The sequence below is a fragment of the Argopecten irradians genome, chromosome 13 (assembly GCF_041381155.1).
Source record: "Argopecten irradians isolate NY chromosome 13, Ai_NY, whole genome shotgun sequence".
In the NCBI taxonomy this organism is placed as follows: Eukaryota; Metazoa; Mollusca; class Bivalvia; order Pectinida; family Pectinidae; genus Argopecten; species Argopecten irradians.
Genome location: NC_091146.1, coordinates 36,037,367 through 36,064,587, shown reverse-complemented (window position 1 = coordinate 36,064,587; position 27,221 = coordinate 36,037,367). Strand labels below are relative to the sequence as shown.

General features: G+C 37.8%; 2 protein-coding genes across 3 annotated transcripts; one reads left to right on the top strand and one right to left on the bottom strand.

The window, feature by feature from the left end:
• Positions 1-409: 409 nt before the first annotated feature.
• LOC138305518 (COMM domain-containing protein 4-like) lies at positions 410-26,142 on the top strand. Of its 2 annotated transcripts, none has more exons than XM_069245776.1 (9): positions 410-529; positions 17,257-17,328; positions 17,845-17,910; positions 18,711-18,750; positions 19,473-19,592; positions 20,191-20,271; positions 20,551-20,612; positions 24,271-24,385; positions 24,657-26,142. In XM_069245776.1, the coding sequence occupies exons 1-9, from the start codon at positions 425-427 to the stop codon at positions 24,698-24,700; spliced, it is 705 nt and encodes a 234-aa protein (XP_069101877.1). In that variant the 5' UTR covers positions 410-424; the 3' UTR covers positions 24,701-26,142. The 2 variants fall into 2 exon arrangements, with proteins under 2 accessions (XP_069101877.1, XP_069101878.1); XM_069245777.1 differs by lacking the exon at positions 410-529 and adding an exon at positions 14,516-14,579.
• LOC138305517 (large ribosomal subunit protein bL9-like) lies at positions 5,771-14,487 on the bottom strand. Its single transcript, XM_069245775.1, has 8 exons — positions 14,367-14,487; positions 12,948-13,078; positions 11,910-12,066; positions 10,216-10,340; positions 7,975-8,037; positions 7,487-7,588; positions 6,655-6,729; positions 5,771-6,311 (listed from the first exon to the last, which is right to left on the bottom strand). Exons 2-8 carry the CDS (start codon positions 13,056-13,058, stop codon positions 6,177-6,179), a joined length of 768 nt encoding a protein of 255 aa, XP_069101876.1. The 5' UTR covers positions 13,059-13,078; positions 14,367-14,487; the 3' UTR covers positions 5,771-6,176.
• Positions 26,143-27,221: the final 1,079 nt, after the last annotated feature.

The window sequence follows — 27,221 nt, the reverse complement described above, 5'->3', positions numbered from 1 at the left end:
TAATATATAAATAAAAATTAAATAAAAAAAATATCTGTCCTTCAACTGGTGTATCTATAGTAGTATCATTGAACTCCAAACTGTAATATCTTTTAACATGCATGTTAGCTGTGTCAGAGATTCGTTTATTGGCAGTATACATATGTATGATTCACATTTCACAATGACTGAAAGGTCGTGATTCGATTAACATATATTTTCTTAATTAATTGCTTGTCCGCCATGATTGAATACCGGTTATATATTAGGTTTTTATCGGCCGATCGCATTCCCTGTCTCGACCGGTCACCCCGTACACCGGTAGCCGCTTTCATAGCGAAACGAGCAGACTAAATTATATAGGTTGTGTATTATTTACCGGGTACATTGTGCGATACCCAATCGAAACTCCTCGGATGTATAACATGACAATGTACGACGTCCGATGACTTCCGAATGGTGCTATACTCCTTCGAATCGAGTCGGACAAAGTTTAGGACAGACCGGCTCCCTCTCAAAGGTTAAACAAAGAAAACCTGTGGTCTGTGTGGTGAGTACACGAGTTTAAAGTTGTGTGGTTATATGTATATAATATCTAGTGATAATGTAGACATAAAACTAACATAGAAACTGTACAGCTGGTCAATCTTTTGTTTGACATTATAATATCGATGTGACAGTACTCTGATGGGCTAGTACAAACCGAAAGTAGATATCGGTTTGACATTATAATATCGATGTGACAGTACTCTGATAGACTAGTACAAACCGAAAGTAGATATCGGTTTGACATTATAATATCGGTGTGACAGTACTCTGATGGGCTAGTACAAACCGAAAGTAGATATCGATTTGACATTATAATATCGGTGTGACAGTACTCTGATAGGCTAGTACAAACCGAAAGTAGATATCGATTTGACATTATAATATCGGTGTGACAGTACTCTGATAGGGCTAGTACAAACCGAAAGTAGATATCGATTTGACATTATAATATCGGTGTGACAGTACTCTGATGGGCTAGTACAAACCGAAAGTAGATATCGATTTGACATTATAATATCGGTGTGACAGTACTCTGATGGGCTAGTACAAACCGAAAGTAGATATCGGTTTGACATTATCACATCGGTGTGACAGTACTCTGGTAGACTAGTACAAACGGAAAGTAGATATCGATTTGACATTATAATATCGGTCTGACAGTACTCTGATAGACTAGTACAAACCGAAAGTAGATATCGGTTTGACATTGACATCGGTGTGACAGTACTCTGATGGGCTAGTACAAACCGAAAGTAGATATCGGTTTGACATTGACATCGGTGTGACAGTACTCTGATGGGCTAGTACAAACCGAAAGTAGATATCGGTTTTACATTATAATATCGGTGTGACAGTACTCTGATGGGCTAGTACAAACCGAAAGTAGATATCTGTTTGACATTATAATATCGGTCTGACAGTACTCTGATAGACTAGTACAAACCGAAAGTAGATATCGGTTTGACATTGACATCGGTGTGACAGTACTCTGATGGGCTAGTACAAACCGAAAGTAGATATCGGTTTGACATTGACATCGGTGTGACAGTACTCTGATGGGCTAGTACAAACCGAAAGTAGATATCGGTTTTACATTATAATATCGGTGTGACAGTACTCTGGTAGACTAGTACAAACCGAAAGTAGAAATCAATTTGACATTATAATATCGGTGTGACAGTACTCTGATAGACTAGTACAAACCGAAAGTAGATATCGGTTTGACATTCACATCGGTGTGACAGTACTCTGATGGGCTAGTACAAACCGAAAGTAGATATCGGTTTGACATTGACATCGGTGTGACAGTACTCTGATGGGCTAGTACAAACCGAAAGTAGATATCTGTTTGACATTATAATATCGGTGTGACATTTACTCTGATAGGGCTAGTACAAACCGAAAGTAGATATCGATTTGACATTATAATATCGGTGTGACAGTACTCTGATAGGGCTAGTACAAACCGAAAGTAGATATCGGTTTGACATTATAATATCGGTGTGACATTTACTCTGATGGGCTAGTACAAACCGAAAGTAGATATCGATTTGACATTATAATATCGGTGTGACAGTACTCTGATGGGCTAGTACAAACCGAAAGTAGATATCGATTTGACATTATAATATCGGTGTGACAGTACTCTGATGGGCTAGTACAAACCGAAAGTAGATATCGGTTTGACATTATGACATCGGTGTGACAGTACTCTGATGGGCTAGTACAAACCGAAAGTAGATATCGGTTTGACATTATAATATCGGTGTGACAGTACTCTGATGGGCTAGTACAAACCGAAAGTAGATATCAGATTGACATTATAATATCGGTGTGACAGTACTCTGATGGGCTAGTACAAACCGAAAGTAGATATCAGATTGACATTATAATATCGGTGTGACAGTACTCTGATGGGCTAGTACAAACCGAAAGTAGATATCAGATTGACATTCACATCGGTGTGACAGTACTCTGATAGGCTAGTAAACCGAAAGTAGATATCGGTTTGACATTCACATTGGTGTGTCAGTACTCTGATGGGCTAGTACAAACCGAAAGTAGATATCGGTTTGACATTGACATCGGTGTGACAGTACTCTGATGGGCTAGTACAAACCGAAAGTAGATATCGGTTTGACATCGACATCGGTGTGACAGTACTCTGATGGGCTAGTACAAACCGAAAGTAGATATCAGTTTTACATTATAATATCGGTGTGACAGTACTCTGATGGGCTAGTACAAACCGAAAGTAGATATCGGTTTGACATGACATTGACATCGGTGTGACAGTACTCTGATGGGCTAGTACAAACCGAAAGTAGATATTAGTTTGACATTATAACATTGGTGTGACAGTACTCTGATGGGCTAGTACAAACCGAAAGTAGATATCAGTTTGACATTCACATCGGTGTGACAGTACTCTGATGGGCTAGTACAATCCGAAAGTAGATATCAGTTTGACATTATAATATCTGTGTGACAGTACTCTGATGGGCTAGTACAAACCGAAAGTAGAAATCAGTTTGACATTCACATCGGTGTGACAATACTCTGATGGGCTAGTACAAACCGAAAGTAGATATCAGTTTGACAATATAATATCGGTGTGACAGTACTCTGATAGACTAGTACAAACCGAAAGTAGATATCGATTTAACATTATAATATCGGTGTGACAGTAGTCTGATAGACTAGTACAAACCGAAGTAGATATCGGTTTGATATTGACATCGGTGTGACAGTACTCTGATTGGCTAGTACAAACCGAAAGTAGATATCAGTTTGACATTATAATATTGGCGTGACATCTCAGGGACAAGTGGCAGTGTCCAGACTGTCGGCCGACAAACGTCACACGGATGTGATGAAGCCTGGCGTCTTGAAAGGTTCCAGGGGAATAGATGTAGACAGAGAGGGAAACATTTATGTGTGTGGTGAGAGGTCTAACAACGTTGCACAGATGTCTGGGGACGGCACACAGGTCAGGGAACTGCTGACATCAGCACACGGAATACAGAAGCCATTGGCAATAGCTGTTCATGGTGACAAGTTTGTGGTATCTAATTATCATTACAGTAATGCTTCTAATGATTACATTCGTATCTTTCAACTCTATTGAACTGAAGGAAATTCTGTCAAAACAACAGCTATGACACATGTAGCACGGGGACAAGTTATGATAACGGAGGTTTGTCTACTAAACTGGGGGACATTCTGTGTTACACTGAGACACATATATGTAGCCTACAATATATAATTAGTTATGATAACAAAGACTTGTAAACTGATGGAAATTAAGCATTGACAATACATTATGATAACAATAGACATTTTGAAACATCAAAAACCAGAAAGACGTTCATTTAATTTCAATTTAGTTGTGATATTATATAATAAATCTGTGGAATTTTCAATCTTCGTATCATCCGTCTGTTCATTTACAATTTGGTTTCTAGAGATAATTATCAAAATAAATTTCATGATAAAAGTGCTACATTATATATTTTGTGGACATCGGATGATATTTTAATTCAATAATTATTTAATTCAATTACCACAAACTTTCGTAATTTTATTTTCGTCTTGTGACACGATATAATTTAAAGCTACTTTTTGTATATGTATCTATTCAAGTCTGTTTCAGTTAATTACTCCAGATATGACATAGGCTAATTGCAATTTATTCATTGTGTTTTTTATAATTGATCTACCCTTATAAGTTAATTATCCAAACTGGTCTTAATAGTACTATGACACGTACGACTCGGACAATAGCTGATCTAATTATCTCACCTGTCCGAGTACTGACCAGTCATAATAGAGTCATATACATGCCAGGTGTCATCCATTGTATCAATTGTATATTTAATTCCATGTCTCATATTTTGTAATCAGTTAGGATCTAGAGCTCGGTCTCTACGGGTCGATTTTCGGACACTCCGGAAATCGCCTTCAGACTCATAGAAAAGTAATTTAATAAACTCGTATTTGGACAATTATTCGACGTTTTTGTATTTTATACCGTGACAAAAAATTACAGCGACAGAAAATTCTGTTGTGATATAATCTTGAAATCCAGATGATGAAAAGTTCTGAAAATTCACATCAAAGGCCTTTATGTATATATATGTCGTGAAATGATCGGAATAAGATTAACAAACTTAATATATGGGTTTATAATTTCAGTCTGCTTTTTATTAGCCCATCATCACCATCATCATCATCATCAAATCGCTTTTCTTCCGTCGTCCGTCGTCCGTCCTTCCGTCCATTAGCAATCCTAGGGGCCTAGTTGTGCATAATGCATTTTGGGTCCGTTTGATCAACAAGATGGCCGACAGGACGCCATCTTGGATTTTGACAATTGAAGTTTGTTACCGCTATTCTCAAATAGTGCTGAAGGGAGCTGTCTCAAATTTCATGTGCATGGTCCCCTAGGTCCCTGGTTATGCAAATTGCATTTTGGTACCGATCAGTGAACAAGATGGCCGACAGGACGTCATCTTGGATTTTGACAACTGAAGTTTGTTACCGCTATTTCTCAGAAAGTACCGAAAGGATCTGTGTCAAATTGCATGTGTAGGTTACCCTAAGGGTCTAGTTTTGCATATTGCATTTTTTGGACCGATCGATGAACAAGATGGCTGACAGGCGGCCATCTTGTATTTTGATAGTTGAAGCTTGTTTCCACTATTTCTAGTACTGAGGGGATCTGTATCAAATTTTATATGTAAGTTCCCCTAGGACCTTAGTTGTGCATATATGCATTTTCGAACTGATCGTTCAAAAAGAAGTACTCAAAGTCTCAAATTTCATATGTAGTAATATGTAGTAAAAGTTTGAAAAGCAGAGAAAAGATCCCTCTTTCGTTTGTCAGACATAGATCATTCTTTGGTGGGCGCCGAGATCCCGAGGGATCTCTTGTTCAACGTAAGCTTCAAAATTGATGCTTCATAAGCCGGCAGGGGCACTTATAGGGGTGGGGACGCTTATAGGGTTGAATAGAGTTATTACTTAATATGGAGAATTTTGATTACACCTAATAAATATAGGTGGATATTTAGGATATTTAAGATAGATCTCTTCTGTACTTTCTTAGAAATAATGAACAAGTACAGATAATTGACAGATGGAAGATAGGAACGACGAACGAAATGGGTGTTGTCTAAAAAGAATGATAATTTGAAATGAAAATAATCGAAACTGTATACACCATCAAAACACTGAAACAATAAACATTACAAGTATTTTATTGTTCCTGTCTACACAAAATGTATCACTCAATCCTATCATCAAGGGAGATAATTAGTCCAATTATCATCAAGGGAGATAATTAGTCAAATTAACATCAAGGGGGATAATTAATCAAATTATCATCAAGGGAGATAATTAGTCCAATTATCATCAAGGGAGATAATTAGTCCAATTATCATCAAGGGAGATAATTAGTCCAATAATCATGAAGGGAGATTATTAGTCCAATTATCATCAAGGGAGATAATTAGTCCAATTTTCATCAAGGGAGATAATAAGTCCAATTATCATCAAGGGAGATAATAAGTCCAATTATCATCAAGGGTGATAATTAGTCCAATTTTCATCAAGGGAGATAATTAGTCCAATTATCATCATCAGTATTATCAGGATGTCTTGTCTTTCTTCGTTATCGAGGTTCGTTTGAGGAATCCGTCTAACTGACTTGGGATGAGATGTTCACTGTCTCTATCTACACGGTATATCACACCTGTAAACTTGGCTGTATAGGTGTCATTGACCTGTGGAACAAGAACAGACACGTTTAATGGTCGAGGATCTTATACAAGTGTCTTATACAGTAATACATGTCTATGAACTACATATTACATAGCCACAAGTACAAGATTATGTTCATCACATTAGTAATTCTTGTGAATATTAGCAAAATTACATTTGTTATCTTTGAAATAAATACAAATTTCAGCTTGTGCATTAAAGGGACGTTGAGATGTTGAAGACTTTTTTTAACTTGTGTATAACAATGTGTGTAGAATATTTATCCCATCTCCATATAGAGTTATCCAGCGTGGAAAATCTGGACAGGTATTGGTAACCATGTTAACAGATATTGTTGACACTTACCGTCAGCGACAGTGGAATTTCATCCTCATCTGTAACTGACTCCATCTTGATACAATTTTCATTTGCCTCGATCCCCTGTGTGAATATATTCAATAAGAATAACTAAAGCAATCAATCGCTTCTGTCCCCTGTGTGAATATTCAATAAGAATAACTAAATCAATCAATCGCCTCTATCCCCGTGTGAATATTCATTAAAAATAAATAAAGCAATCAATGGCCTCTGTCTCTTGTGTGAATATTCAATAAGAATAACTAAAGCAATCAATCGCCTCTGTCCCCTGTGTGAATATTCAATAAGAATAACTAAAGCAATCATTCACCTCTGTCCCGTGTGTGAATATTCAATAAGAATAACCAAAGAAATCAATCACCTCTGTCCTCTGTTTGAATATTCAATAAGAATAACCAAAGAAATCAATCACCTCTGTCCCGTGTGTGAATATTCAATAAGAATAACTAAAGCAATCAATCACCTCTGTCCCCTGTGTGAATATTCAATAAGAATAACTAAAGCAATCAATCACCTCTGTCCCCTGTGTGAATATTCAATAAGAATAACTAAAGCAATCAATCGCCTCTGTCCCCTGTGTGAATATTCAATAAGAATAACTAAAGCAATCAATCGCCTCTGTCCCCTGTGTGAATATTCAATAAGAATAACTAAAGCAATCAATCGCCCCTATCCCTGTGTGAATATTCAATAAGAATAACTTAAGCAATCAATCGTTTTGTGAATATTCTTTACATGAATAAGCAATACAAAAACAGGGCAATAAGTGCTAAAATAAATCCACAGCTTAAATAAGTAACTTTACAGTAACGGGACTTACCGCCTTCCACAGAGCCACCAGGATGTGTGAGGAAGTCACTGCAGAGTCTGCGGACTTATTGACGGCGATCGGAAGTCGCATCCCTGTGAGGTCGTTAGCAAGCTAAAACATCAATACAATCTCCATGAGTTATTTCTAGAATTTATTACTGGTGTTTAGGTGAGGAACACATCATCAAGAGAGCTTTAAGTTATACAATGTCATGTGTTGTATTTTTAATATTCACGAATCAAGACCAGCTTTCAATATTTTATTTACCACAAAAAAAATTTACGATTACTTTGAGAATTACAATACTTACAATTCATTGGTTTTAATTTTACAAGTATAAATAAGATGTACATTTACAATGCAGTGAAATGCTCAGTACATATGGTCAGACTATGAAGCCAATATGTAGTCTACCATTTCATTTCACAGCTTATACATGCAGTGTTATTGTAATTGTAAAATGATTTATAAAAAAAATAAAGAATAATCCTTAATACCTGTTCTGCCCAAACTAGTTTCTGGGCCTGTTCTTTAGTTTTCTGAAATTCTATTTCTCGTCTCTGAAAGGAGATAACCACACAAAATGTTGAATTTCAACTTTTTTCTGATAAGCCGTCAACACACTGTTATTCAGAGAAAACAAGGTAAAATTTATACCGACACTGATACGTTGGTTGTCTAACATACTGCATAAAGATATAATAAAACACAAGTTGTTGTACACACAATGTATTTTCATTTAAGCACTGAACGTCTTTCAGTTGGCATTCATAGCCAATTTGAATGCCAACTGGACAGAGTCAAATTCCATGAGCATGCTAGCGCTTCATGTTGAATTTGCCTCTGTTCAGTTGGCATTCATATTGGCTATGAATGCCAACTGAAAAATTTTCAATGCTTATCTTCACGTAAATTTTGTTACAATTTTATGATGAAATACCAACGGATTTTGCATCTATAATGAATTAATCATTCGTTATCATCATGGATGGAGCAGCCATTTGAAAAGCCATTTTCATGATCGCTGGCACGACAATTGTGACGTCACAATGATAATGATGTCATAATATGCGCTTGAAATTCATAGACTATATGAATTCAAACTGCGCTTGGTAAGGTTACAGAGTGGGACTGCAGTGAAAATGTAAATATTAGACAATGTATTTTTCATTATGAAACAGAACTGTAAAAGATCATAATCGTCCACACAGTCAGTTTGTCTCCTTTATTTAGTTATTTTGCCGTGCTACCCCAACTGAATACGACGCTACACTTTGACCTCTCATCCAGCGACTACCATTGGTTGAACAAAACTGAAAGTACATGTGGGGTTTACATTTCATAACCAAAACCATCACTTTATCAGATGATTCGGTCTAGATATCAGCAAGTATAGACAGTAATTATATATAATATTACATCAGGTTTGTTGAAATACAAGCTGTGACTGAATCGCTAGTTGGCTTAACCCATCTATATATCATCAACAATGTGTTTGTATCTACTTAAAAACAAAGATTTTATTCTTTAAATGGCATCATGCTCATTATATAAGGAACCGCTATACTGCAGGCAGTGCGCAAAAAGTCAAGTGTGCCAAACGTCAAAACACAGGTGGGATTTATAAGATGCCTAAATTGACCCATATTTAGGATTTTCAATAGCGGGTTGCAATATTATCACTATACAAAACTAACAAGCTACAAGGTGACTGACATTTTTTACCATACTGTTATAATTAGCCATCAGTTTGGAGCTGGTACCTACAAATGTAGTGAGTTCACTCACAATGTGATCATTGTAAGCCAACGTATCTGCTATCCGATTGCTCTTTAAAGTTTGTTAATGATCTCAAACATACTAATAACTTATTGTGTAAATTTTAAGTAACTAGACTCTAATATTTTCAAATATTTCTGATAACTATTCATGTGTAATATCTCAAAACATTGACATGTACACGGAGTACGGTGGACCACCCATGTTTTGGACATCTGCAAGATATTTCACAGTTTCAGGTAATGGTGGCCAAATAAAAGAAAACAAACAATGCAATTTTAATGTGTTATTTCTTCTAAATACAACACTTCTTTGTGCAAATTGTCAAGCATTTATTGGGAATGTTCTGCATCGAAACTACCACCTTTTAACATCACTTTTGTGACTCCCTGTGTTAGTCCCTGGACATCATTTTTCCCCAAATTTTTGGGTGCCGAAATATACCGATAGTAGATTTTGTTCAGCATTTTCAGCCCAAAAGTACACTGGTGTGCAAGTAACACGGGTTTTTACAGTATTTGTAACAATTACGAAATGTCAAGGTGTAACTCGTAGAAGTGGTGGTAAAGCTAAATATAGCCATTGCCGATCTGCGATTTACCTGTGGATTCGGCAACAGTACTCGAGTCTGTAGATAGCACAGCTACACTTGGACAATACAGATACAAGTCAGTCGCAGAGCAGTGGGGGTTTATCAACATGCATCGTTCTCAGTTGGGGTAGCACGGTGGTAACATGTGGATTTTCTTAGAAATACATGTGTTTATTTTTTCAAACACTGATAACAGTATTTTTAAGAGGAGTAATGATACTGTATTGTATCGAGTGCCAGTATCCAAGCCTAATTTCTCAAAAGTTGACCGCTCATTGTTGGATATTAGGCCTATTACGTAATCTCTGTAAGAACCAGACAATAGACCTGTAAGAACAAGACAATAGATCGAGGTCGAATGACGTACCTTAATCAATTCATCATACAGGTCCATGTTGGCTTCTGTTGCGAAGACCGCCTGTCCCAATGGATAAAGCTTACGGTAGAACACAGCTTGTCGTACATCAATGACATCGCCTGGCTGTCCAATATCTGATGGAAGAAAACAAGTGGTAGCAATCAACAGCAAGGGTGACAGTGTCACCTTGTAGTAGCTAGGGGCTACCATTGATTTTTAGCTCACCTGGTCCGAAGGACCAAGGTGAGCTTATGCCATACCGTGGCGTCCGGCGTCCGTCGTCCGTCCGTCCGTCGTCCGTCGTCCGTCCGTCCGTCCGTCAACAATCGACTTCTTCTCCATAACCGCTGGTCGGATTTCAACAAAATTTGACTGGTAGCATCCTTATGGGCTACTAACTGAAAATTGTACAAATGATGGGGCTGACCCCCAGGGGCCTGAGGGGCGGGGCCAAAAGGAGTCAATTTGGCTATTTCCATATAAACGACTTCTTCTCTGAAACCAAGCATGGGATAGCACCCATCATGCAATGGTAGCATCCTTATAGGGTGGGGATTCAAAATTGTACAAATGATGTGGCTGACCCCCCGGGGCCTGAGGGGCGGGGTCAAATGGGGTCAATTTGGCTATTTCCATATAAACGACTTCTTCTCTGAAACTAAGCATGAGATAGCACTCATAATGCAATGGTAATATCATTATAGGGTGGGGATTCAAAATTGTACAAATGATATGGCTGACCCCCGGGGGGCCTGAGGGGCGGGGTCAAATGGGGTCAATTTGGCTATTTCCATATAAACGACTTCTTCTCTGAAACCAAGCATGGTATAGCACCCATATTGCAATGGTAGCATCCTTATAGGGTGGGGATTCAAAATAGTGCAAATGATGGGGCTGACCCCCAGGGGGCCTGAGGGGCGGGGTCAAAAGTGGCCAATTTGGCTATTTCCATATAAACGACTTCTTCTCTGAAACTAAGTACGGTATAGCACCCATAATACAATGGTAGTATCCTGATAGTGTGGGGATTCAAAATTGTGCAAATGATAGGGCTGACCCCCCGGGGCCTGAGGGGCGGGGTCAAAAGTGGTCAATTTCCATATAAATGACTTTTTCTCTGCAACTTAACATCGGATTACGCTCATAATGCAATGGGTACATCCTTATAGTCAATTTTGCTTATTTTTCTAATTGTCAGAGTCTTGTGATAATTACTAACAAAAAACCAGGTGAGCGATACAGGCCCTCTGGGCCTCTTGTTTACACTAGTAGCAGCACAGACTGGTGCATTTCTAAATGCATATTTGGAAATGTAGAAATAAGAATATGCCTTTGTGACCAACTACACATAACTACTCATTCAATATGATCACTTCGTCAATGTCCAGAGCAGTCGCGATAGAACATAATTTGACCTGAGTAATTCTGTTTTATATTACAGAGTTATCTGCCCATTGTACAAACAAGACCACCTGGCTATTCTGTTTTATATTACAGAGTTATCTGCCCATTGTACAAAAAAGACCGTCTGGCTATTCTGTTTTGTATTACGATAGTTATCTGCCCATTGTACAAAAAAGACCGTCTGGCTATTCTGTTTTATATTACAGAGTTATCTGCCCATTGTACAAAAAAGACCGCCTGGCTGTTCTGTTTTATATTAGAGTTATCTGCCCATTGTACAGTCAGCGATGACTACTTACTCTTGACATCTTGTAAAAGGATGACTTTGGCATCAATAAGACGCGAGTGTCTGCTGTCGATAGAAGGCTTGTAGATAAAATGTCGTGTTTTTAGGCGTGGGTGTCGTGTATTCTTATGTAATCCCACTTTATTGACCCGCTCGACTGTAATAGTTGTCTGAAAAATATAATTATCACTTATAACACGTTAATTATTGTAACAGATGACAAGTATCACAAATTAATTAAGAATGAACATCAAATTAATCACAAATATCCACATCATTTAGGGGAAAAGGTTTTTATGTGTGAAAATATAATGATCATGTTCATTATACACATACTATATATCTGTTACTCCGGTGATATTCCTCATGGAGTTTGAATGCCGTAAAATATTTACGATCCTCTCTTCATAATTCAGACTGACAGATAAGTTATCCTCTTCTGTAAAGTTTAATTCAAGAAGACCCTTAAATCAACAGTCAATGTTTCCACGAAATCAGATCCCCAGGTGTATAGCTACGGTAAACTCACACTCCTTTGCCCAGGATCATATAGCTACTCATACACTCACTCATATTCAGATCCCCAGGCGTGTATAGATACTCTGACTCGTACACGAATACGCAGGCACATAGTTACTATAGACTCACACTCGGTCCAGATACCCAGGAGTCCAGCTATCATAGACTCATACAATCCCTCATTCTCAGATGTCCAGGCACGAATCTACCATAGACTCATACAATCCCTCATTCTCAGATGCCCGGGCACGAATCTACCACAGACTCAAACACTCACTCATACTTAGACACACATGATCGTAGCTGCCGTATACTCGGATACCCAGATACGTAGCTATCTTAAGAGTGATACACTCCCTCATACTCAGTTACCCAGGGGTGTAGCTACTGTGGAATCATACACAGATAACCAGGCACATACCTACCATAATCTTGAATACCCAGGCGTGTAGCTACCAAAGAATCATACACTCAGTTATACTGGGATACTGACGTGTAGTACCCAGGAGTGTAGCTACACGACACAACATACCCGGACTGGCTGTGAGTTGACAGATGCTGGCATTAGTCGCTGTAGACAGCTGGGACATGGCTGGACACCAGGGGAAGCAGACTTGACCGCTTGAAGCACAGAACGAAACATAACTGCTTCTCAAGATTTACCTGAAAAATTTCACAAACAGAAAAGATAAATTAGAAGCATGTATTAGAAATGGTGGTACAGTACAATTTAAAAAACACAACAAAAAATATTCAAAAGGTGACAACAATCACAACAGCTTCAGATCTAAAGTGTGGTTGGTTTTTAGGTTTATTTTCTGTCGAAGAAAATAACCACACTCTGAAGCTACTGTGAATGTCATCACCTTTTTATTTTCCCCATTTCCAAATCACCCTCCATACCCTGCGGTTTCCAGTGGAGGAGAGCAACAGAATGTTTTCGTGGGTGTTTTAAAAGTGACACAGTCATTGGTCACACTGAACCAAGGACGTATATGAGAAGGATAAGTCACACTGGGTTTTGGGCAAAGACAGCGCAGGCGCTTTTGTGTTTGTGCACTGACCGTGACGTTGGGCGACGGCTGATTACCTTTGATATCCGCCGGCGCAGCCTTTGATGTAGCATGGGGGTGCGAGGGTTAGCGTCTTACTTTCTGAAGCGTGCTGTCATTTCATGAGCTATCATATTTTTTTAATGATAGTTTAAGACATTTTTTTCAAAATCTTTAAAGCAAGTTATGAACGTTGTGAAATTTAATTAACTTTACATTGGTGTTTCGTTTGACTCGATAAGACAAGTATTTGTTGAGAAAAGGGGTTTTTATTCCTGGTTCATTAAGCGTCTCATAAATATGAAAAAATTACAAAAACAGATTGTGTAATAGGGTTGATACACCTCTTACGAGGGCTTGGTCTCTGGAAAATCAACATTTACAAAGGCAGTGTGAAGAAACCTGAGGAATCAAAGTTATAATATGCATTGTTTTCTCAGAAAGATCTTTCCATGCCCTGTCGACAGCGTCATTGAAGAGTAAACATATGACAAAGTTTTGTAGACATGTATAGTGTATATTCAACGAATATCATCTTGCACATTTTGAAATCAATTGTTAATTTCAAGAAAAACTTTCTGTCGAGTTTATCTGTTGTTAGGGTGGGGACTAGACTACATACTATTACAATATTCACTTTTGTCGTATTATATAATTTTTGTCAATTTGAGTAATTGGCTAGTTAAACATCTGACTGCGCCCTTTAAAGCCTGTCTTCAGTCATATAACATAGTCATCATACGGAACGAGGCCCCTGTGTCTCAGTCTCCCAAAACATAACAAACACATCACCACCACATTCCAAGGGTTTAGACATTTTCTTGTAATTATGCGTTAGGTGTGCAACCAGAGTGACTGAAAGCATTTGAGATTACGCTTTGTAAATTAAATATCAATACCTTTGGTGTGTCGTTCTTCACATCTGAGTTGTTAGGCCTAAACTAAATGTGTAGGACGGCTCGGACAGATGAAACACCGGTATCAACAAAACGCTCACTTGGATCGGAGGCTTTCTATACAATTTGAAGCCCTCGAAAGACTAAGATGAACCGGCTATTTCATCCAATCAAAGCTCTTTATCGTCACGAGTCCGACAAACCAAAACAAAGATGGTAGGTTGTGGGTGTGTTTGAGACTTAGAAGATTTGATAGATTATTTGTCTGACAGTGACAAGTTTTTTTGTACAAAGTGATATGATAGCCTTCTAGCCCCGTGTTAGGGTAGGGCGACTTTGGCTTTAGCTCAGCCAGTAGAGTGGCGGACCACCATGTCCGCGTTCGGTTCGATACCGACTGGCTTCACAAACAAACTCTTTCCTCATTGGTTTTGTCGATGCCGAATATATTACTGAACAATTTACTGTAAGTGCTATGTGGTTCTGTTACAGTAGGATGTTTTCAGAGTTCAAATCTTCATTAAAAATGAATCTGGTCGATGTGTGTTTGGAAGGGACACATTTAAAAGGTACCCAAACGTTTCGTCCCGAAGTCGGGTTAGCCCTAGACAGGTCGCCCCATAACTTGAAGTGTCGGATCTCTAAGACCGAGTGTAATTGACACTATATTGGAAACTTATGTAGCGGGAATGGACTGGGTCGATCATCAGTGACCAGGTAGCTCAGTCGGTAGAGCACTCATCTAGTGTTCAGTGGGTCATGGGTTCGAATCCCAGTCTGGCCATTTTCTCGTCTCCTGTTACACGTATAACATAATGCTATTTCAGGCACTGTCGTTTAAAAAAAAGCCCAAACACACACAAAACTGGCATCCTCAGGCATTACCCATGTAGGCTGGACATCATTACAATCCAGATGACGCCAAGCGGAAGCCAGATTATGTATGATGTTCAAAAGAGATGACGATCTCGTGAATACCACCTCCAACATACTCATTCCATCTAGCAGACTGTCAGGAAATACACATAGTTCCACCTTCCAATGAAAGTTTTACCCGCGTACCACCAGGGAATGGAACTTGTTACCAGCTGACATTATCATCTCGGATAACTAGGTATTCTTTAAATCTAGGTTGTCCACGTCGCTGGCTTAAAATCATATATTTTAACCTGTTTTTAACATTTCTACATTTTAACCATGCACACTCCTATAATGTCAGTATAAGCAATTGTGGACATAAATTGGCAAAAGCAGAAGAAGTACCCTAGTTTCTTTGGAACTTCTTTTCTGTAGCATGACTTGACCTGCAGTGTCAAGGGTGATGCACAAATCAATGGATCGGTCACCAAGAACAGGCCTCACGCAACGTTGCTATTTAACTTGCCTAACTAGTATTATTCACAGGGACATATGGCAGTCGTACCCACAGCTACATACAATCTAATGGACTACTATGGGGATTGAATAATCATAATCAAGAACCGTTGCACAAAAACATTTTCCTTTCTAGTGCCATTCTTAGCCCGAGATACTCTGGCCCTGACATCAGACTTTGACATTATGACATATAGATGTCTGGTGTAGGGCCAGAGCATACTGCTATAAGAAAACGTGGAATTCACCACCTCTGATTCAGACTGCTTACAAAATAATAACACAGAGAAGGTCACTTACCTATCCATTTTAACATGCATGCACGATGTCAATACAGTAGGTCCTTTTTCGCAATTTTAAATTTCCTTCCTCCTTAATATTGTCGCCATTTTCTCAAAATATACAAATCGTCTGTAATCTCGACGAATTGCTATGGGTAGATAGATTATTCATTTGTTGAGAAGATCAAGGTTAGTGATGCTTCTTCATGGTGGTAATATTTTGTTAGTAATCTGAATCAGAGATGACCTGTGCCGATAACAAACAGTGTCAGTTAGTGAATTCCACATTTTCATTAAGTAGTGATGGACCGATTCTCGATTTGAATCGATGATCGATCGATTATGATTTTCTCAAAGACTATCGATTATGAAAGTTAATGATCACTTATTAAAATGGGAGATAACTTGTGCTTGTGTTTTATTATTCTGAACATTTATTATGTTTGGTGCATGTTAGATAAACAATAATTTGAATAAGGTTCATTGGATATCTTTCTAAAATTCTTCAGAGTAACTTAATTAAATTAGGACAGTTTGCTATAAACGGTGTCCGATCATAAATTCGATAATTAGAACTGATCATTGATTGTGATTTTACTTCAAGATGAAAATAATTAATTGCATGCATCCTGAAGAAAAATCCATGGCACTATGTCATATGGAATGAAGTACTATTTGCCTATGAACATTAAAAAGCAACGTAAATTATTTTAACATCGGTGTGACAGTACTCTGATGGGCTAGTACAAACCGAAAGTAGATATCGGTTTGACATTATAATATCGGTGTGACATTTACTCTGATAGGCTAATACAAACCGAAAGTAGATATCGGTTTGACATTATAATTTATAATATCGATGTGACAGTACTCTGATGGGCTAGTATAAACCGAAAGTAGATATCGGTTTGACATTATAATATCGGTGTGACATTTACTCTGATAGGCTAGTTACAAACCGAAAGTAGATATCGGTTTGACATTATAATATCGGTGTGACATTTACTCTGATATATATATTTTTTTGTAAATTAGATTGACACATATACAGTGTATACACGATTATACATCTCAGTTCTTGGTCAAATAATGGGTAACGTTTATGGTCTGTCAGCGGTGGAGCACCTTTAACATTATTAACAAACTAACCGATGTAAGATGCATGCTTAATCTTTTTTAAATTAACAATGTTAATGTAAATTTTCATTCCTTAATTGTGTTTTTTATTTTTTTTGTAGAGGTTCCGATTTTGTGGAGACTTGGACTGCCCAGATTGGGTACTAGCCGAGATCAGCATTCTGGCTCGAATGGTAGGACCCACTGGAACAAATAGACTGAGAGAATCTCTAATGTGCATACAGTAAAACATGTTTACAACAAATTCCTTCTTAAACGTTGTAATCACCTTTCCCCGTCAAGGTTCCAATAAGATGTCTGTAATACAAAACTTTATATGTATAACACACTATGCTATAATAAAGTGATTTTTGTTGGTCTTCAGAGGTTCGTTATAAACGTATTTTACTGAATTTGAAATTGAAGTCTGGCTCACTTATAAACTTATTAATAATTCTTTACTGCTCGGAATACCTATGTGATTTGCTAAATATTAATTAATTTGATTATATGTGCTAATTTATTAATTCAATCATTGACTTATTCTGGTTAAACAGTTCACCACATCTGTTTGATGTACAACAATGGAGATAAATCAAAATACCAGAATTTCAGTACAGTGTAACTTGCACAGTTATATTTCAGACACCATGAGAATTTCAGTAACATGTTACAGTATTAATAGTGTAACTGGTGTTGTTATATTTCAGACCTCAGTGAAGATGAAGTTGCTTTGTGTACAAGTTATCAAGGATCTCCTGAATGAAGGGATTGATGTAAGTGTATTACACTTAATGTAAAAACATAATTCTCAAAGATTAATGTAAAATGTAATTCTTTTTTACAAGAATAATGTAAAAATGTTTTTCTTTTTAAAAGATTAATGTAAAATGTAATCCTTTTTAAAAGGTTAATGTTAAAGTGTTATTCTTAAAAAATAATGTAAAAATGTACAACTGTAATTATTAAAGATGCTCCACCGCTGACAAATCGTAATTTTTCTCTATCAAAAACAGGAGCAGGCGATTTAGTATTTTTCTTCAGTTACAAAAGTTACTTACTTTACACCATTACCACCATTGAAAAGTTTGAGCTTCTAATTTTACTTCAAGATAAAAATATTAAAAATAATTAATTGCATCCCGGAAAAAATCCGTGGCACTATATCCTATATAGAATGCAGCACTGATTGCGCATGCACCGAAAGCAAAATAAATTATTTCATATTATTTTTTGTGTTAATTAGACATATATTTACACGATTAAGCACCAATTATATTTCAAATGATGAATATCATTTATGCTTCGTCGGCGGTGGAGCATCTTTAGACCAGGACTGTGTATTTCGGAGATCTTGATTTTTCGTTAAGATTATGACAGAATCAACATGGACATGCTAGAACTAAATCAGAAATGATTATAAAGAATTCCAAGTTTTTATAGATTCTCCTTTTAAAGGTCAAAACATCAACTGTAAAATCTTTGATCAAAGGGAGATAACTGTGATAATTTTCTGAATGTGTATCCTAAGTTGATGAATTAATTTCAAATATTCTGTTATTTCTGTATCATTCAGTATGAGAAAGTCTACAAACTAACATCTGATGCTAAGTTTGGTGAGTATGATTTAAAACACATTCTTTTGAAAATTGGAATTGTTTATACATGTATAATGTTTTCCGCTTGTTTAATTTGAACATGAAAATATTGGAACAATTTTCATGTCAATGCAAAATTACTGAAATTACTGCAGCTTTTCCGAGGTCTCATGTTGTGCATATTGTATTTTGTGAGGTTTTATGTGAAACACACGGCTGATAGGCATTTATATTTATACGCTTTCACAATTGAAGTTTATTACCACATTTCTTCTCTTCTGGGAAAATACTGAAGTGATCTTTCTCATTATTGCATGTATAGGTGTAAATCCCTCTCAAAGTTTGGAGAAAATTGTTCGTATTTATATCTAAAGTCCCCATGTTAAAACTATAATGGAAAAAGGAAAGAGAAAAAAGCAGATTAGATGTCCATCTTTTATTTGACTGATAAAGATGTATCAATGGTGGTCGTCTTGATTCCTCTGGGATCTCTTGTTTGATCCCCCTGGGATCTCTTGTTTGATCCCCCAGGGATCTCTTGTTTGATCCCCCTGGGATCTCTTGTTTGATCCCCCTGGGATCTCTTGTTTGATCCCCCTGGGATCTCTTGTTTGATCCCCCTGGGATCTCTTGTTTGATCCCCCTGGGATCTCTTGTTTGATCCCCCTGGGATCTCTTGTTTCTTATTCTGTAAACGTCCTGCATCAATCAAAACTACTAATCTTTCATGTTGATTTTAGAAATTGGTGACGTGAAGGCAAGTCTTGCAGCCCTTAGTTTTGTATTGTCGAGTGCGGCCAAATACGGTGTAGACGGGGAATCCCTCTCCAACGAACTCCAACAACTAGGTCTTCCCAAAGGTACTGTCAAACAACAACAACAACAAAACAACACCAACAAAACAACAACAACAAGATCTCTTCAATTTCAACAAATTTTATTCAAAAACAAAATATGAAAAAGGATTTGAACAACAAGCATAGCCTATCAGTTCTTTCCCTAACATATAATTACTCTGTCCTGTTGATGTGAATGTGTACTTCGTAAATTATGGGATAAATGAGATGAATCTGACTTTAATTGGAGGGTGAGTGAGAGTTATCTCCCTTAATGACTTCCTGCAGAGTTATCTCCCTTAATGACTTCCTGCAGAGTTATCTCCCTTAATGACCTCATGCAGAGTTATCTCCCTTAATGACTTCCTGCAGAGTTATCTCCCTTAATGACTTACTGCCTAGTTATCTCCCTTAATGCCTTTACTGCAGAGTTATCTCCCTTAATGACTTCCTGCAGAGTTATCTCCCTTAATGACTTACTGCAGAGTTATCTCCCTTAATGCCTTTACTGCAGAGTTATCTCCCTTAATGACTTTATTGCAAAGTTATCTCCCTTAATGACTTTTTCCACATGAAGTCAAAGTTGAAGCTGCTGGTTTCTAAGACTATGTATTTTTTTCAGAACATACTGCAGCGTTATGTAAGTCGTACAGTGATGGTTTGGACAAACTTCAATCTCACTTCAGAAAGACAAGTCTTAGACGTAAGTATTAAGAGGGATAAAGGATTAAGGAGGATTAAGCAATTATATATGATGATGAAGAAAACATGAGAGGTCAGGTAATTCTTATGCCATTAAGGTATCCGAACTCGTTGATCAAGAACTGTAAATCATGAGGCAAAATGAATGGATAAGTAATGTTTGTCCAAAACAACAAATAGAAGTAAAAAAGTTCACTGTTTGGATACCAATATAAGAGTTTCTATTCCTCTAAATTGATTTATTGTTGTAGGTAAAGTTGATTGTGTTCAAATGTTTCAGTGTCGCATATTGACTCGGTACGGTGGAGAGTGGACTACGTCCTCAGTTCTAGTGAGTTAAAGGTGAGTTACCATAGTGACTCAGTACGGTGGAGAGTAGACTACGTCCTCAGTTATAGTGAGTTACCATAGTGACTCAGTACGGTGGAGAGTAGACTACGTCCTCAGTTATAGTGAGTTAAAGGTGAGTTACCATAGTGACTCAGTACGGTGGAGAGTAGACTACGTCCTCAGTTATAGTGAGTTTTTATGAGTTACCATATTGACTCAGTACGGTGGAGAGTAGACTACGTCCTCAGTCTATGAGTTAAAGAGTTACCATAGTGACTTAGTACGGTGGAGAGTAGACTACGTCCTCAGTTCTAGTGAGTTAAAGGTGAGTTACCATAGTGACTCAGTACGGTGGAGAGTAGACTACGTCCTCAGTTTACTAGTGAGTTAAAGGTGAGTTTACCATAGTGACTCAGTACGGTGGAGAGTAGACTACGTCCTCAGTTATAGTGAGTTAAAGGTGAGTTACCATAGTGACTCAGTACGGTGGAGAGTAGACTACGTCCTCAGTTCTAGTGAGTTAAAGGTGAGTTACCATAGTGACTAGTACGGTGGAGAGTAGACTACGTCCTCAGTTATAGTGAGTTAAAGGTGAGTTACCATAGTGACTCAGTACGGTGGAGAGTAGACTACGTCCTCAGTTCCATAGTGACAGTTGGAGAGTAGACTAGGTTTAGTGAGTTACCATAGTGACTCAGTACGGTGGAGAGTAGACTACGTCCTCAGTTATGATAGTGAGTTACCATAGTGACTCAGTACGTGGAGAGTAGACTACGTCCTCAGTTATAGTGAGTTAAGTTTACCATAGTGACTCAGTACGGTGGAGAGTAGACTACGTCCTCAGTTCTAGTGAGTTAATAGTATTTTTTTGAGTTACCATAGTGACTCAGTACGGTGGAGAGTAGACTACATCCTCAGTTATAGTGAGTTTTTATGAGTTACCATAGTGACTCAGTACAAGGTGGAGAGTAGACTACGTCCTCAGTTATAGTGAGTTACCATAGTGACTCAGTACGGTGGAGAGTAGACTACGTCCTCAGTTTAGTGAGTTACCATAGTGACTCAGTACGGTGGAGAGTAGACTACGTCCTCAGTTATAGTGAGTTACCATAGTGACTCAGTACGGTGGAGAGTAGACTATGTCCTCAGTTATAGTGAGTTACCATAGTGACTCAGTACGGTGGAGAGTAGACTACGTCCTCAGTTATAGTGAGTTACCATAGTGACTCAGTACGGTGGAGAGTAGACTACGTCCTCAGTTATAGTGAGTTACCATAGTGACTCAGTACGGTGGAGAGTAGACTACGTCTCACGTCCTCAGTTATAGTGAGTTACCATAGTGACTCAGTACGGTGGAGAGTAGACTACGTCCTCAGTTATAGTGAGTTACCATAGTGACTCAGTACGGTGGAGAGTAGACTACGTCCTCAGTTATAGTGAGTTACCATAGTGACTCAGTACGGTGGAGAGTAGACTACGTCCTCAGTTATAGTGAGTTACCATAGTGACTCAGTTACGGTGGAGAGTAGACTACGTCCTCAGTTCTAGTGAGTTACCATAGTGACTCAGTACGGTGGAGAGTAGACTACGTCCTCAGTTATAGTGAGTTACCATAGTGACTAGTACGTGGAGAGTAGACTACATCCTCAGTTATAGTGAGTTACCATAGTGACTCAGTACGGTGGAGAGTAGACTACATCCTCAGTTATAGTGAGTTACCATAGTGACTCAGTACGGTGGAGAGTAGACTACGTCCTCAGTTCTAGTGAGTTACCATAGTGACTCAGTACGGTGGAGAGTAGACTACGTCCTCAGTTATAGTGAGTTACCATAGTGACTCAGTACGGTGGAGAGTAGACTACGTCCTCAGTTATAGTGAGTTACCATAGTGACTCAGTACGGTGGAGAGTAGACTACGTCCTCAGTTTAGTGAGTTAAAGGTGAGTTACCATAGTGACTCAGTACGGTGGAGAGTAGACTACGTCCTCAGTTCTAGTAGTGAGTTACCATAGTGACTCAGTACGGTGGAGAGTAGACTACGTCCTCAGTTCTAGTGAGTTAAAGGTGAGTTACCATAGTGACTCAGTACGGTGGAGAGTAGACTACGTCCTCAGTTATAGTGAGTTACCATAGTGACTCAGTACGGTGGAGAGTAGACTACGTCCTCAGTTATAGTGAGTTACCATAGTGACTAGGTACGGTGGAGAGTAGACTACGTCCTCAGTTATAGTGAGTTAAGGAGATTACATAGTGACTCAGTACGGTGGAGAGTAGACTACGTCCTCAGTTATAGTGAGTTTTTATGAGTTACCATAGTGACTCAGTACGGTGGAGAGTAGACTACGTCCTCAGTTATAGTGAGTTACCATAGTGACTCAGTACGGTGGAGAGTAGACTACGTCCTCAGTTATAGTGAGTTACCATAGTGACTCAGTACGGTGGAGAGTAGACTACGTCCTCAGTTATAGTGAGTTACCATAGTGACTCAGTACGGTGGAGAGTAGACTACGTCCTCAGTTATAGTGAGTTAAAGGTGATATAGTGAGTTACCATAGTGACTCAGTACGGTGGAGAGTAGACTACGTCCTCAGTTATAGTGAGTTACCATAGTGACTCAGTACGGTGGAGAGTAGACTACGTCCTCAGTTATAGTGAGTTACCATAGTGACTCAGTACGGTGGAGAGTAGACTACGTCCTCAGTTATAGTGAGTTACCATGGTGACTAGGTATGGTGGAGAGTAGACTACGTCCTCAGTTATAGTGAGTTACCATAGTGACTCAGTACGGTGGAGAGTAGACTACGTCCTCAGTTATAGTGAGTTACCATAGTGACTCAGTACGGTGGAGAGTAGACTACGTCCTCAGTTATAGTGAGTTACCATAGTGACTCAGTACAGTGGAGAGTAGACTACGTCCTCAGTTATAGTGAGTTACCATAGTGACTAGGTACGGTGGAGAGTAGACTACGTCCTCAGTTATAGTGAGTTACCATAGTGACTCAGTACGGTGGAGAGTAGACTACGTCCTCAGTTATAGTGAGTTACCATAGTGACTCAGTACGGTGGAGAGTAGACTACGTCCTCAGTTATAGTGAGTTACCATAGTGACTCAGTACGGTGGAGAGTAGACTACGTCCTCAGTTATAGTGAGTTACCATAGTGACTCAGTACGGTGGAGAGTAGACTACGTCCTCAGTTATAGTGAGTTACCATAGTGACTTGGTACGTTACATTATAACATATGTTCTTATGTGTACTTGTAAGATCACACACAAATTTTCAGTCAAATTTTTGTGGAAATCAGCATGATAGTGTATGTAATTGTACAGATATATACAGATGTGATGGCGAGAACTGGTGTTGAGCGAGAACTCTGTCGCTAGATAAAAATAAAAAAAATTTCAATGATCTGAATTAAAAGTTAATTTGAGTAAAAAGAAGGGAACAATGAGAATTAAAAATAATAGTCTATTTTCTGATGAGATGGGGGATCAAAATGATCAAAACGAATGTGTGTGTTTTGATAGATGTGTGTCCCCTTGTGATAGTGACATATATACTGCTGAGGTCTCACTGAAGCATGAACGCAGCATCCTCCATAACACTCCAGGCCAATTGTAACGTGATGATTGAAATCTATCAGTTTCTGTGATGATTTTCTGTTCTCCAGGATGTTAATGCCCCTTGTGTCCAGTTACAACTGACCACTAAGAATCCAGACACTGGTACAACGTCGCCAATCTCTTTTACTGTTTCTATGGACAAATTCCGGGTCCTGCTCAATGGTACGTTCACACCAACATAATCATCAAAGTTCAAGGTCATGATGTCAGAGGTCATGGTGACCGTCACAATCGGAATATAAACATCTTGATATATCTCATTCGTAAAAGTTAATTCTAGCTTTAATAAGGTAGTCCATTATATTTTTATTTATTTATTTATTTTGTGTTTATTTGTTTTGTGTTTATTTGTTTATTTGTTTTGTGTTTATTTGTTTTGTGTTTATGTGTTTATTTGTTTTGAGTTTATTTATTTTGTGATTATTTGTTCCAGAGCTAAAACAAGCCAACACTATCATGGACACTTTGTCTTCCTGACGTTCGTCACCAAGTTCATAGGATACAGTTATGTTAAACTTACCCGGGTACAGAGAACTGTAACAAATTACAACACTGTCTGGATGGATTTGTGTGTAACGTCTACATAAAATACACGCTATGAAGATCAGCTGACAACCTCAAAAGGAGAAGATTCACATCTCACATATTCCTGTCCAGGTTACGGGTGTATATGATCTTGATAACATAGAAACTGTTATTATGATTATATTTGCAATTTTCACGAGATATGGATAAGATGGTGCAAATTTTATCAAGAAATTATGAATAAATGGTTGAATCATATATACTCTTAAAGCCAGATTGCAAAAATTGAAAACTGGTAAAATTTTATCCTCTCATATTAAGTTTAAATCGCAAAAAAAATTGATAAATGTAAATACATGTAACCGATTTTTAAAGATGCTCCACCGCCGACAAAGCATAAATGCTCATTTGAACAATAATTGGTGTTTAATCGTGTACATATATGTCTAATTAACACAAAAATGATGTAAAATAATTCATTTTGCTTTCAGTGCATGTGCAATCCATACTGCATTTCATATATAGGACATAGTGCCACAAAATTTTTTTTCGGGATGCAATTAATTATTTTTAATATTTTCATCTTGAAGAGACTTTTCAATCGTGGTAATGATGTAGAGTAAATAACCTTTGTAACGGAAGAAAAATACTAAATCGTCTGCTCCTGTTTTTGATAGAGAAAAAATACCATTTGTCAGCGGTGGAGCATCTTTAAAGAAGAAATCATTCCACTAACAGTGACTGCCATAGTTGTTAGTCTCTGTTTAGATAGTGCTACACCATTTTTCATTTGTTGAATGTTTTAATTAATCTTTTCTGTCACCACATATCAAATCAGTTTCATCGTAAAACTGTTCTGGATACCGAATAAATATGGATACTCAGGACAGAGCCTCGCTGATCAAGGGGAGATAATCGGTTATGTAAAGGCTTTCATTGTCATGTATAGAGCCTAACTCGCTTTGCAATTTTCTACTTCAAGAATATAACTTCCGGACACTTGATTTGTAGCTCTTCTGCTTCTGTAGGTGGAAGATCTTCTGAAGAGACTTCTGTTAGAAGAGCGCAGATCGAGTTGAGCTCAGATGAATATCAAATGAATTCATTTTCTTGTATACCTGATGTCTCCTGTATTTCATTTCTGATTCAATATGAATGATCTCTGTTTGTATGAATATAATTAAAATTGACCTATGTCAAACTGATGAAGAGTTTCAGCATACCATCCATTGCATCAGAGATAAAGACATTGTATGATATTTCTTACTGGAATATTACATTAATGGTGTAGCTAAGGAACTGTTTTATCTTCTGTTAAAATTACGATGAATATAACATAAAATTGTATTAAAAATGGAAATATGTAAAATATATACTTTATGTTTATTTGTTATCGTGTGTTAAAGTTTTATGTGCCGTAAAAGGGCGAAAATTTTGACATGCTATTTTTTTTTCATTAATCTTTTGAAAACCAAAAAGTTTGATGAATTAATCATTAACCATAAGTTACCTAATACAGCATTCTATGTGGACACATGAGCAGTTACCTACAGCATTTTAGTGTGACACATGAGCAGTTACCTACAACATTTTAGTGTGGACACATGAGCAGTTACCTACAGCACTACAGCATTTTAGTGTGGACACATGAGCAGTTACCTACAGCATTCTAGTGTGGACACATGAGCAGTTACCTACAGCATTCTAGTGTGGACACATGAGCAGTTACCTACAATATTTTAGTGTGGACACATGAGCAGTTACCTACAGCATTTTAGTGTGGACACATGAGCAGTTACCTACAGCATTCTAGTGTGGACACATGAGCAGTTACCTACAACATTTTAGTGTGGACACATGAGCAGTTACCTACAAAGTCTGGACATGTGAGCAGTTACCTACGTACTGTGGACATGCGAGATATGCTTCCTTATAAAATGTTAATCCATATTGATCACATAAAAACCTGCCTTAATGACCACCTCTGTATAATGACCACATACTTAATAAGACCACTTTGTTAGGGTCCCTAGGGTCCAAACAGGTCAATGATGCCTGATAACGTTTGTGCGGGACTATTGGTTTTTATTGGTGATGGAATGAAGTCAAAAGATGATATCCTGCGCTAAACGTCATTTTAGCATGACAATTACAAATAGTTACATTCCATAACCACTGAAGATACTAGTCTCACACAAACGTTATCGGGTATCACGTGGTATGTGAATTAGTCCCATTGCAACACATTGTGACCTGTGTATAGAGACCACCTGGCTATAATGACCATTTTTTCTTTGCCCCATGGGTGGTCTTTATAGACAGGTTTAATTATACCTACAAGATTATAGTCTGAATATGGGAGATGAAGATCTGTATGATTCTGTTCATGCCATCAAAAGACATTTAAAACTCAAAGCATGGCAGATATTTTAATATTTTATTCTTTGTCTTCAGTATAAATTACAAGGAGTTA

Excerpts from the sequence above, each read along its gene's own strand:
- LOC138305518 (XM_069245776.1), top strand. The coding sequence starts at position 425 with ATGACTTCCGAATGGTGCTATACTCCTTCGAATCGAGTCGGACAAAGT. Across the intron at positions 19,593-20,190 it reads ACAACTAGGTCTTCCCAAAG|AACATACTGCAGCGTTATGT; the intron begins GTACTGTCAAAC and ends TATTTTTTTCAG. Across the intron at positions 20,613-24,270 it reads TCAGTTCTAGTGAGTTAAAG|GATGTTAATGCCCCTTGTGT; the intron begins GTGAGTTACCAT and ends TCTGTTCTCCAG.
- LOC138305517 (XM_069245775.1), bottom strand. The coding sequence starts at position 13,058 with ATGTTTCGTTCTGTGCTTCAAGCGGTCAAGTCTGCTTCCCCTGGTGTC. Across the intron at positions 10,341-11,909 it reads CCTTTTACAAGATGTCAAGA|ATATTGGACAGCCAGGCGAT; the intron begins GTAAGTAGTCAT and ends TTCTTCCATCAG. Across the intron at positions 7,589-7,974 it reads AACTAGTTTGGGCAGAACAG|CTTGCTAACGACCTCACAGG; the intron begins GTATTAAGGATT and ends TTGATGTTTTAG.